Raw genomic sequence first — 13,750 nt, 5'->3', positions numbered from 1 at the left:
TCCTACACACCTATGATTATTCAAATACAATCTTCCCCTGCCTAGTTTTATTTCTCGCATTATACAAACACAGATTATACAATCGATCTTTTGTATATTCACATCAAAGCAGATTGTGCAACTGCTTTCTTTTGTATATGTATAGCAAAATTATACAACTGCTTTCTTTTGTATATGTATAGCGAAATATACATATTTATGTTTGTTATGGAGCACAATTATGCAGATTTTAGTTATAACATACAAATATGATTTTTATGTCTGCTATATATAAAAGTTACTCTATATAAATATATACAAATTCTATATTTATACGTTTAGAAATATTCAAAACTTATACAAAGAAAATGTATCAATAAATCATATACAAACAAGATAAATAATTCGTATACAAATAATAAGGATAAGCATATACAAATTCTAAATTTATACAATTAAAAATAGAATTATACAAATTATGAATGTCGACCACGTAATATGATTATATATTAGTGGCGAAAAGTAATTCTTATAAGTTATAGCTATTTTAAATAATTAACTTGTATAAATTAATTTAATCACATAATTTTTCTTAATATTACTAGTGGGACATGGCCCGTGGTAAGCTATAGTCTGTACTCATTTGATAGACTATAGTAATATAGTTAGGGGATGTTTGGTTACTGGTTATAGTTATGCAGGTATTAGCTAAGGAGGGTTTAATTATGCATGTATTAACTATGCAGGGTTTAGAGATTACAATACATGAACTATTAACTATTGAATATTAAACTTGTTGTAAATTATTAATATATATTATTTACAAAATAATAATACATACTAATAAAAAGTGAAATACATTGAATAATATATAATGCTAATATTTGATTAGCATATGTATCGTTAAAAATATACAATCAATTTCTAATATAAAAAAATCATTTATATTTGCATAAATCAATCAAAACATAAGTATATAAAGAGAAATGAAAATAATCTATATATAATTAGAAACAAAAAACAACACATGTTGATAGGAAACAATAAAGTTTTTAATTAAAAAAAGAGAAACTTACATAAATATACTATAATAAAAAAATATTTACCATTTATAGCAATAATATTTTTTTTCACTAGACCACTTTTAATTCATTTATAATACAAGTTTAATACATATTACAAAGAATAATTTATTATTCACATATAATACAAGTTTTAATGATGGATAATACATTTAGCACACATTTTAATATACTTATAATACAATGTGACAATTTTTTTACCAAACAAACATAATATATTTCAAAAAAAAAAAATTCAGATACATTGCATACATAATTCACTTTTAATACACATTACAGATTTATCACAATATTGTTATAAATGGTAATAAACAAAAAGTATCGTTAAAATCAGTAATTATTTTTTAAAATCTATTAATTTATATAATTTTTCCTTAATTTTAAAAAAAATAAAAATAGACTAAATATATATATAAAAAAAAAACAAGAACAAACTTATATATAGGAAAACAATAAAGTTTTCAATTAAAAACAATAAAATAAATTAATAGAATAAATATGTAATTTATCACTTAAATGCATGTATAACTAATATCCACATAATTTATTCCACCTTCTACCCTACATATTTTATACATAGATTCCCTTATAAGTTATGTTAGAATTAATTATGACTACAAAAATATAACAAAAAATGGTATAAGTTATGTTGACTTTTCTACCTAAACAAAAATTTCTACCAAACATTGTATAACTTAATACATCGTTTTATACATGAATAAAAGACAAGTTATACCATACCAAACAGCCCCTAAGAGCTGACACAAACACTAAAGAGCCGTTTAGTTACCATATAACTTACATTTTAATCATGTATAAAATAATGTATTAAATTATACTATATTTACAAGCGTTCGAAAGGACCTACACTGCCTATAATGACATAATTAATGTCTAGGTCACATATTTTCTTAAAATTTATTCTTATTTGTATTCTTCATGCATACTATCAATCAAACTTGATGAGTATGTAAACATTTGATTCTATATTTCTTAGGAATCACTAACTTTGACATCTTTTTTTTTTGACTTACCTAGTTCTTGAATTTGTTTCTTTTTTCTTCTCAATGTAGTATACCATTTTGTATGGTTGATGGATGTTACATTATATTTTTTTTTTTTGTTTTTGTTCGTGATTCATTGTTATTTTTGTGGAACTTCATTATTTGATCAACTGCCTCTTATGAAAGTCCTCTCTGCAAGTTCTATGAAACTAAGGTGAGTGATAATATGCCTAAAATAACTAAAGTAAATTTTGTTTATTTTTTCATAAAAGAGTGTCACGACTAGCACATCATTCAATAACCCAAGAATTATTTACTATTATGAGACAACATTAGTAAGCAATATGTTGTTATGATAAAGAATTGAAATAAATTGTCATTTTCTTGATATGTCCCGTGTTTATAATGGCACTAATGATATTCTAATCGCATTAATTCTGTTTTCAAAGGTAAAATTAATGCTAGATTATTCATGTAATGAAGTACAAGCCAGAGGAGAAACAAAAAATAGCATGTGATAGTTCCATCCTTGGATTACCCATATATATATATATATATATACATATATATATATATATTAACTATGATACAATTTCTATTGAAAATAATGACATGAATTGATACTTTATTGGACGATTACAACACAAACAAGTTAATTTTTTAACTGATAACATAAAAGTAGGATAACATATTTGAACATTTTCTCTAGCCCCGTTTGATCATACAATATGAAATCATGAGATAAACTTGAAATTTTGTGATTTGAAGTATTGTGTCGTATATTTTATTGTGGACACAAGAATTCATAAGTTGTAATAGTATTAAAATAATCTTAATTATTTATTCAATCTAATCAAATAAACAAAAAAAATTATAAAATCGCATAATAGATTATTACAAAGCTATTGTGGTCAATCTCATTCACTCAATATAGGTATAAATAAATTTGGTTGATAAAAGAATAATAAATTTGATGAATATAAATGATTAAGTAGGAATTGATTTAAAGTAATAATTAATTTTATGTTGATAAAAGTAATGAATTTTTAAAAAATAGTGATATAATTATAAATTTTAGTTACATACGAAATAAATAACAATATAAACGTGCAACTATTTTAGCAAAATATTAATTCATGAGTAAAATTAAAAAATTTCAAAACATGATATGAAATTTCCATATAAAGTATATGTCCAATATATAAAATCACATATTCAAATATTAATTTTATCTAATAATTTCATATCATATTATCATATCGTATAAACAAGTTGTGCTAATTAAAATGACCATAAAAAATAAGAAATAATGAGGTTGAAATAGTATGAACCAAAATCTGCTCTTATCTGTATAAACCAGCATGGCAGCTTCCATGGCCAATTCTCCAACTTTTACAAAATAGAGAAGAAATGGCCTTAATCCCTCATTCCCAAGTTTTCTCTTCTTTCTCAGCCATCAATTCTTTAACAAACCGATTGCCCAAAATCTTCAGGACTATCAAAATCTCAGCTTCTTCTTCTTCTTCTTCATCACCTAATTACTCAAAAGATGAACAGATTGCTGAGACTGACCCTGTGAAGCTCGCTTTTGCAAAAGCCAAGGCGTATAAGAAAGAAATTAAGCCAGCTGATTCGATTGCCCAAAATGGTGTGTCAGTGTCGGAAGCAAATGACAGTGATGAAAAAATTGCATTGAACAGTAACACTGTAATAGAAGGTGAGACATATATCTTCTTCTTTAAGTTTCCACTCTCTGGTTATTATTCAATATTTCAATTTGAATGATGAATTTAGTCGGTGTCAAATTGCATTTTAGATAAAGCTAGAACTTGAAAGCCATTGTGATGTTGAAGCAATTTTACTTTTTCGAGTTTAAAGCAACATAGGCCGAGGGTTTATTGGAAACAACCTCTATATCTCCTAGGTAGGGTAAGGTCAACCTACAACTACCCTCCCCGGATTCCACTTTGTGGGGTTAAGTTTAAAGCAACATGGATGTGCTTGACATTTGTATAGATGGATGGTGAGGATCCCTGCATATAGCTAATGCAGTGTGTGGTTGGTGTTATAGTAAAGATTTACCTTTGCATAACTAATGCAGCGTTTGGTTAGTGGTATTAAATAATTAGAATAAGAACATGCGTATTGGTAATATGCGAGTCAAATATCTAAACACAAAGATTTCTTTAAAGTAGGTTATCTCTACATGTATAATAATCCCTTTATTATTATTTTTACTGCATAAAGAACTTGTGGATTATAATCTCAGGATGACTAGCATGTGAACCAAACGAGCTTAGTCTTTTGTTGTGCAAAGGGGAAGGGCTTTATTATCCTTCATTTGGTACTGCAATGTTATCCTGCAGCATTCTTGAAGATGAAATTAGACAGAATAATGAATTTTGCTGTCTGAAATAATAAGTTGTATTGAGCTGAAGGCTGTGAATTTTTGGTATCGATGGTTCTGCTTTGTCAAATATTTATTCTAATATTTAAAACTGATTCTTTGTGTAATACTAATTGATAGGACCTCACTGGTAAGTGATATAAGATCATGTGCATTGAGTTCCATGTTTTCGGACCCATATGTGGTGGTTGGAAAATAAATGGTGTAATTGAAAAATGAGATTATTTAGGAATACATTCAATGCTGAAATCATTTCTGGTAGTAGATCCATAGTCAAATTCAAAGTTGTCCGAATTGTGTAATCATCAATTATTGACTTGTGTAGGATCTAATAAAGAGAATGGGGAAAATGACTTCATCGAAAAAGAGAATGAGAAAAGTGACATAAATGCTTTACCCAAAGAGAGTGTTAGAAAGAAGGAAAAGTTGTCGATCTCAAGTATTGATTTTGTGGGGCTTGGTTTTTCTGATAATAAGAAGAGCAGGGGACTGCCTGCTGGATTGGTTCCAATAGTCGACTCGTTCCCTGGAGGAGACTTGCCTGACGTAGAAATACTTGTTGGGGACACAAGTAAGTTTGTAGATACCGAGACTTCAAAGTCAAGCCGCATCCAAGAAGATGACATGGATACCTATAAGCCAAAGGTTTCCACCTGGGGAGTTTTCCCCAGACCGAATGACATCTCTAAAACTGTAGGTTGCCTATTATGACTTGTGTTTTTGCTTTTTCTATTATGCATTGTCTTCTTACTCAGTATGCTTCATTTCTAGTTATCCATTATGATGCCACGGAAGTAGCAGCTTTTAATGCTTTTGCAGAAGTTTATGCTTTCTTTAATATGCCTGAATTCAATTTTTTATGGAGTGGCAGTAGGTTAGTTTCAGCTCTAACTCCCAATTACAGAACCTAACTAATTTGACCAAGATTCTTCCTAATTCCTAAAGCAGAAAAGTATTAGTAGTAAAATATGCTTGTGCTAAAGGAAAGATAAACATAGAAAGCTATGCAAAACTGGATAAATGACATCATATTTCTATCCTCTCTTCATTGAATTAACAGGATTATTGTTTGGAAAATTAAGTTCCTTCGGGTTCTTGCATTATGTTTAACACCATTTATGAACACTGTCTGTCCCTTTGATGCTATATAGGGTACACTGTACAGAATGAAATTATTTCTTGTTATTATGTTGGGCTTTGTCTCTGTTTATCAAAATTTAGTTGGCGAATTCCATGATCTCTTGAACTAATGAATATAGTCATTTAAGCAAAACACTATGAATAAACTTATTGCTTGTTTGGAGATCAGTTTGGCGGTGGAAGAACTATACGTCCAGGAGAGGTACTTGAATCAGCAGAAGAGAAGGCATCCAAACAAGCACGTACGAGAGAGCTACTTGCTGCCTACAAGAGCAGAGTAGGCCTAACTATTGATCCAAACCTAAAACTTGAATGTGAGAAGGTATGCTTTAACTGCTATTGTTTTTATATCATGTTTATGGATGCATCAAATTTCTTTCATTATGGAAAATGCATTTAATTCGGTTCTTATATTGATCTTGAGAAACGATACAGAAATCTCATCATTTATTCATAACTTTACACTTTCAGCATATATATAAAGTTGTTATATGCCATGCTCAGTTCTATGAATTGCCATGCTGTTAACAATTTGATCGGTCACGTCACACCAAAACTTGTTTCTTCATATAGTGGAATTAATTGTTTCTGTCAATCATTTCTACTTTGAATACACATAAAGCAGAGTCTCATTTTGAAATAAAGAGGGATATCTGGTCGCGTTGTCTGTCACTTAAATGAATGAGCAAAGAATTAAATGTCTTCGGAGGCTTGGAAGTTGGAACTGATGTGCTCTTTTTTCTCACAAATCCATTCAAATGGAACGAAGTTAAAGGTTTTAAGACTTAATAATTATATCATGGCCATGGCCCTTGAGGAGTGGAATAAATTCACGCTACCATCGGACATGAAGCTAAAGATCTTCACGGATATTGGCCTTCAGAGCTCATAAAAACTTAAGCGCACCTTCCGAGCTGTGTAACTTTTTCTTCGATTGGATAATCTTGTGGTCTTCACTTTCCAGTGGTTAATTAAATATATTTGCACACTCAGCCATTGTAGATTATAGTAAACTTGGAAATAAACCAGAAGTACAAGAGCTAAATGCTAGATGTGGCCAATTGTGACTTTAATTCCTATGAAATATGCTTTACCTCTGAAATTCCTACAAGTGACAGCTGCTATGATATGCATGGCAGGTGCATATAAGATTGATTTTACAGAAGAGGCATGTCATTACTGGCAAAACTATGGTTAGAAAGACCCAAAAGGTTTGGAAATGTACATGTGAAGAAAATAGAGTGATATTGGTCTTGCATTCTCATTTGTATTTCAAGGAATGAAAACAAGGCCGAGAGGGGGAGAGAATGTAATACTAGGGGAGAATCCCAAGACTTCAAGAAAGTCAGGTGAATGGACCTGAAATACATAAGTTCTATTCCAAGACTTCAAATGCAAACTAAATCAAATAATGCATTTAAGGGGCTAGATATGGGTGCTTTTCCTGAATTCACAAGTTGTAAATAAACTAACGATTTATCAACATGGTTGAAATCGATTGAAGCATACCTTTTTAGAAATAAATTTCCTGTAAATTTCCATCCTTACAAGCAGTGGTGGAGCCAAAAACTCAAACAAGGGGATTTTAAAAAACAATCTCCTGCCAAGGAGATTCAACTTGTATATATGCAAAAAAAAAGAGATCATTTTAGGCCCTATGTATGTATATTTTTTCAACGAAGGGGTTACCCCTATGCCTCCACCAAAGTTTATAAGCAAGGTACACTGGAATTGATCTAGTTCAGATACTTGTGTTTATGGTTGATTCAGATAAGATAATTGACATATCTTGAAGGAGTCCTTTGAAAGGGAAGAGTGTTTCAATTAGTAATACATTCTTAATGTGTCTTTATATCCTTTCTTATTTAAGAATCATGAAGTATGCCTTACTTCTTAATTTTAGTGCTGTCATACTTAGGCACTGAAGGATGGCGACTCTTTCATGGACCTTGGCAACCTCAAGGAAGCACTACCATTTTATGAGAAAGTTATGAATAAGTTGCCGTTTCAGGTGATTTCTTGTACTAGATGGACTTCAACACTTAAAATTAACGCATGTATCTGTTTTTTTTCCTTTTCACATCTTAAACCAGAAAAAAAGAAAGAATTGTTTAGATGCATCTTATCCAACTTCATTTTATGTTATTTGAGTAAAGGTGCCAACTCGCTCAGCACTCTGTTGTAAATGACCCGCGTCCTTCCACCATAAAAGAAGGAAAAGATCCAACTTCACACTTAAATATCTTTTGGGGATAAGGATTGCATATGTTAATATTATTATGATAAAAGAGGCCTTAAACAAATTGATATGCTTTGCACATAACTAATAAGGACTGAGGTTGTTACTTACACATTTTTGATTCTCTTTCATATGATGTAAAAACTTTAGATTTACTTTCTTACAGAATGAATGCTGTGGTTCATGAGAGACTAGATTACATTTGTCTTACTTTTATACTTCTTAACTTTGTGTTATCCCGTTCTTAAAAAAAAGTGAAAATTAATATAAGAAAGCCTGAAGGCAATTGACACTTCTCGTTTTCAGTACATTTGACATTGAAATCTATGGCATAATATTTGTGCAGACTCAGCTTCATGGATTAGCTGCACTGCAGTGGTCTATTTGTCAAGACTCGCTTCGTAGGTATGTCATCTGTGATTCTCTAATGTCCTAGGTTTTAAACTTCTTAAAAATGCCTGCCCTTTGCTCTAATAAGAGTAGTTGAAGCATTTATGCTTAAGAATTCCTGCTCACCTAGAGAAATTAAAAAGGAAAGAGAGAATTTCACTGAGCATCTTGTTAAACTAATTGATAAAACTTAAAAGAGAGGCCAGCTTAGAATACTGGACCCCTACAAAACTGTGGATTCAAGTGATAAATTTGCCATTTTCTTAACGTAATATTCTTTGGTGTTCTTCATGATTTTTATGTTCTGCTCATATGCTTTTTTAAGGCCAATAACATAGAGGTGCGCCTAAGGCCCTAAGCGACCCGGATACCATGGTTATTAGAAAAAGGGCAGTAACAGAGTGATTCCTAATATGTTAATCACCTTATGTGGCCATGCCCATATTCCTTACTGAGCCATTTTCTACTCATTCTGACTACTATAAATAAGATGGAACAAAAATTTAGGGTGTTAAGTTAGATTAGTATAGATCTAACAAGATCAAAAACTTAACTCATCCGTTAGTATAGAGATGAAGATCTCTTGTTACCTCAATGTGTTTGGTCCCTCTTGAAAGGGCACACCAGCACAGCCTGTTAATCGCCTTTACACATTGTTTGGGAATTGAATTGCAGAAAAGAGACCTCATGAAGTCCCTTTTCTGCATTTGTGAAAAATTTAACTGCAGAAAAATGACCTCATGAGGTCTCTTTTCTGAAAAAAAAAACCAAACTGGTAGCAGATTGTTGCTTTTGCGGCTGCACAACATCCATTTTAATTCAATTAAATAATATGTACATTCTAATTAGCTAAATCAAGCTCAAAGAGCTGCCAACAGTCAATCAAACTACAATAAATACATGTGCTAATATTCTCCAATCAAGACTACTCGAAAATCAACTTTAAAGTACTTCGAAATTGAATGGAAAAAGCATAGAAGTCGTAAGCTGTACTAGATTTCAAACTACTTCAATGTTCTCATTCATTCAGAAAACACATAATAAGTCTTAAACACCACCATAAAGTACATAGTTTAGATTATCTAATACAACTCTAAAATTCAATAATGAGGAGGTATGTTTGCCACATGATCCTGATCACTGCTGTGCTCATCGGTCAAACCTCTGTACTGACCATATACTTGATGTTGGATTAGTCGAGACTGGGAAAGACGAGGAGGGCAAACTACATCACTGCGACAAGGGGGAATCCACCCCGAAGCAACCAAAGCAAGTAGTGCATCTAATTGGGCCTTTAGCCCTGCGTGCTCTATGTCCCTCTGCCTTTCCCTAGCCCGCGAGACTTTGAGTTGGCTACATACCTTAGCTATCTTCTGTTCCAAAATCTTCTCCCTTGACCAAGCATCCTGGACTACCTGGGCCTTCTACCTCCGAATGAAATTCATGAAAGGGTTGCTGGGGTATGTCATAAGAATGCCCACCAACCGAGTCTAGCCACATTCTCTCAGTTTTCTCTTGGCTCAGTGGCATGCCTCTTCTATCATCTAGTTGAATCTGACGGTAATCCTCAAAGGATTGCATGTAGTGATTCTGAATATAACGGTAATAATATTAGAATATAAATTTAGGAAGTAAAGTCATTATAACTTTAAATTATTGGCTTACGTAGGTCAGTTGAGGAACCCAAACGTCTGGATCTCCGGGGTTTTTCTTCTTCCTTTTACGTGTAGTCTTCAATGCCTTTGCCTGAGTTACCGGCCTCCCCAGTTTCTTTTCCTACAAATGAAATTGATTTAGTTATTAATCAAGAATATTAAATATTAATAACCTACAATATATATAACTTAAGAAAATGAACTTACCAATTTCCTCTTCACATTCCCTTGGCTCTGAACCCCAATTGGGTGTAGAGAGCCACCCTTAGTAGTTGCTTGGACCTTCTTGCCAACCTCGTTTATCTGCTTGAACCTCGAATCGATCTCCCGATGTGGACTCCCCTCATATAAAGGCCGACTAGCAACTTCCAATTTTTCAAAGAAAATTCCAGATTCATCATTGGGAGCTTCTTCAACATGGTCGCGAAATTGAAAATCAGAATGCATCCCGTACGCATCCTTAACCATGTAGTGCATTCTATAATTTTGGACATTAGGTTTCACTACCTTACTACTTTCACCAACAACATAGTGTTGAAATCTATCAAAACTATTATCGATTTCTCCATGACTAGTCCACACTGTATAGTCTTCTTTAAACCCATTTCGATAGAGATGAAACTTAACAATCTCTGGTTTTTCATAATTCATACATTTACATTTCTTACAAGGACACTTGACCAAGCTACTAAGTTGAAAAGTTTCTAGTGTCATTGCATAGTCCACAAAACCATCAACACCTTCTACAAATTCAGGCTTCATTCCCATTCGACCAAAATTAGTCCTTTCATACATCCAACTACGATCGATCTACACAAAGATCACAAAAATTTAAATTTGGTAAACACTAAATTAAGTAATAATTCAACATTTTGACCATTTTCTCCAATTGACCATTGAAGGTATTTAAATTTGGAATGAGTGAAATTTGTTTCCTTCATTCTTCTCCTTTGAGAGAAAAGGAAAAAAAATCGAGAGTGACCTGTATGCAAATCTTGTATGGTTCAATTTTTGGAAATTGGAATCTCTTTTCAGGGAAACTTAGTACAGATTTCTCAATCAAACAAGAGACAAAATGAGGAAGATAATTGAGTCTCCCTCTTTCTTCATTCCTGATATTTTTTCACTTCCCAATTTCAACAACAAAGAATAAAATTAAGCAAAATGGATAACTTGCAAAACTCACCTAAATCCTAAAAGAAGACAAATCACATAGAATTCATAGCTTTGAAGAATGCATTCATTTACCTGGACAGATTTAAGGGGCATTGCCGGTGGAGGTGCTGTGGGCTGCAATGACAGAGGTGCTTGGGGGTGGGGGAGACTTCCAGTGGGGGCTGACAATCGGTTGTGAGAATGAGGGTTTTGAGAGTGAGAATGGGGTTGACAACTGTTTTACACAAATGAGAGTTGAGTTTGTATTTTTATTAAAATAGAGACACCTAGTGAGGTCACTATTTTAGAATTTTTGTTTGACCAATAAAATCAACCTCATGAGGTCGCCAACCTTTGTTATATTATCATTTAACCAACTCATGAAGTCTCTTTCTTTTAAAATTTTTTGAGGGGTAAAACGACATCATGAGGTCTCTTTTTTGCGACCTATTTTTTAGGTGTCTTTATTGTTTTTTTACGACAAGGGAAACCTGCAGCCGCTACCCTTTGGGTGCGCACAGGGTAAAACCCCGCTCCTATGCAATAGCTCGCAAGCCTCATAGGAGAGGTAACCCGCATTAGGCAAGCCTGGTGCAACGAGCTCGACCCAGAAGGGAAACCCCTTGCTTTTGCTGGCAAGGGGTTTCGAACTTGAGATCTCCAACATGGAAGTTTCAAGCTCAAACCACTGGGCCACCCCGAAGGGTTAGTGTCTTTACTGTTTTTCTAGCAGTTAAGCAAGAAGGGTCAATTAAGCATATGGTTTGATAATTTATATGTGATGAGCATCTATCTCTAGACATCAATTAACCAACTTTCTAATACATCAATCCCTGGTAGTTACTTCTAAAAAGTGGTCCTTAGTACATCCTTCGTGTTTGTACTTAATTGACTTACTGGCTAATCAATTGTTCTGTCTTTGAAATGCATAGTAAACCACTCCCAAAACCAACATTTGCCGACTTCCTTCCCAGAACCAACACTCATGAAAAATACATAAAAGATAAGTGTTTATCCCATGCAATTATGTCAGAATCCTGAGGGAATTGCATCTCTAGAACTTCAGCGTGGAATGGCCGTTTTTGCAACAAACCTTCTGTCATTTTATGATTTTTGTGATGCTTGAATGTTCAAATCATCAAGTGTGAACTTGCACCTGCATGGACCTTGTGCCTGCTTCTAAGACTGATCATTCATTTCCTCACCATATATGGACAGGTCCAATGAAGCTCGTTCAATGTACGAGAAGCTTCAGTCTCATCCTAATCCTGGAGTTAGCAAGAAAGCAAGACAATTCATGTTCAGCTTTCAGGTAATCATTAGCTATTCAGGCAGCTCATGTTGTGCATCTACCTAGAGTGTAAAGACATGTTGAAAGGTTGAAGTTTAATTACAAACTTGATTTTGGACAGCCGATTGAAAGTTTAGGTTTCTTTTAGGGCTTTGATTGCCTGTTGCTCTTACATTAGATATTGCACACCCTCAAATGACAGTGTTGGGCTGTTGGCTATTGAAATGACAGAGACAGGAATTTATACAAGGGGATTTTTTAAAAGAAATGCTAGACGACTATCATAGCTAGAATTTGAACGTGTGACCTTAAGTAACTTCCGACCATGTTTACCACACTACACTAGAATCTTCCCTAGATCCAATGGTTTATATTGTAATACTAGAATTATATATATACTACACAAAATACTCCGGATAAGACAGAAATTCTGTAAACTTATGTTGAGCGAAATTAGGTCATCTTGTTGCTACTGTGTACTCGATTGTTTGTCTTGATTGGTGGCAGGCCATGGAAATGATGAAGGTAACTAGCTCAACATTCTCTTCCATGAATACTGGTTATCAGAATTATTTCGACGCATTTATAAGGGATAAAGTAAATTATTCCCTGAAAGAGGATGAAGCAGAAGATGGTGCAATCCAACAAGCAATCCCTTACATTATATTTCTTCTTTTCCCTATTTTTATTGTGCTATTAATTGCTCTTAAAAAGGGTATATAATATAGGTTTTGTATAGCATTTAGCATCTTGAAACTCGATCACCAAATAACATTGCAACTGAAATGCATGTTTTCCCTAGTATATATATATATACTTAGTTCTCGACACGTGCTTTGCACGTGTATATTACACGTTTAAATGAAAATAAAATTTGACTCAATCTTTGTTGGCTAAATACATATATGAAAATGTTACCGAAAAAAACAGTTGTTACTTACCCAAGGGATATATATATATATATATATATATATCCTAGGACCATCGGGTTTGGGGGGGGGAGATTATCTCCATACAGGTGATCATCATGGTAGATGTTTTCAGTCATATGCCAGATTTGTAATAATATAACCATNATATATATATATATATATCCTAGGACCATCGGGTTTGGGGGGGGGGAGATTATCTCCATACAGGTGATCATCATGGTAGATGTTTTCAGTCATATGCCAGATTTGTAATAATATAACCATGAATAAATAGCAACTCTGGTGATTCGTCTTCTGGAGTTTGTTCTTAATATTTCGATCATGATATCTCAAACCGTTATTCTCCTATCAAGGCACCAAACATATTTGTCCAAGAAGCTAAGATTGTTTCATTCTTTGAATTTCATCCAGCTTGGAAAACTTTCTCTTTGTAACAATCCAAAATGATGAATATGTGTAATTCCATACAAAGAAAG

General features: G+C 33.0%; 2 protein-coding genes across 2 annotated transcripts; one reads left to right on the top strand and one right to left on the bottom strand.

The window, feature by feature from the left end:
- Window positions 1-3,375: 3,375 nt before the first annotated feature.
- Window positions 3,376-13,191, top strand: LOC107028560. Its single transcript, XM_015229669.2, is given in 8 exon segments — window positions 3,376-3,413; window positions 3,415-3,782; window positions 4,798-5,165; window positions 5,782-5,934; window positions 7,531-7,623; window positions 8,198-8,256; window positions 12,270-12,363; window positions 12,850-13,191. Coding segments are annotated over 8 exon segments (1,374 nt in total). The 5' UTR covers window positions 3,376-3,390; the 3' UTR covers window positions 13,066-13,191.
- On the bottom strand, window positions 9,218-12,261 carry LOC107028568. The gene is made up of 3 exons (XM_015229681.2): window positions 10,104-12,261; window positions 9,907-10,017; window positions 9,218-9,831 (listed from the first exon to the last, which is right to left on the bottom strand). The coding sequence occupies exons 1-3, from the start codon at window positions 10,689-10,691 to the stop codon at window positions 9,604-9,606; spliced, it is 927 nt and encodes a 308-aa protein (XP_015085167.1). The 5' UTR covers window positions 10,692-12,261; the 3' UTR covers window positions 9,218-9,603.
- Window positions 13,192-13,750: the final 559 nt, after the last annotated feature.

This window comes from Solanum pennellii, chromosome 1, assembly GCF_001406875.1.
Source record: "Solanum pennellii chromosome 1, SPENNV200".
In the NCBI taxonomy this organism is placed as follows: Eukaryota; Viridiplantae; Streptophyta; class Magnoliopsida; order Solanales; family Solanaceae; genus Solanum; species Solanum pennellii.
The sequence above is the reverse complement of the archived record's forward strand: the minus strand, read 5'-3'. Positions and strand labels throughout refer to the sequence as shown.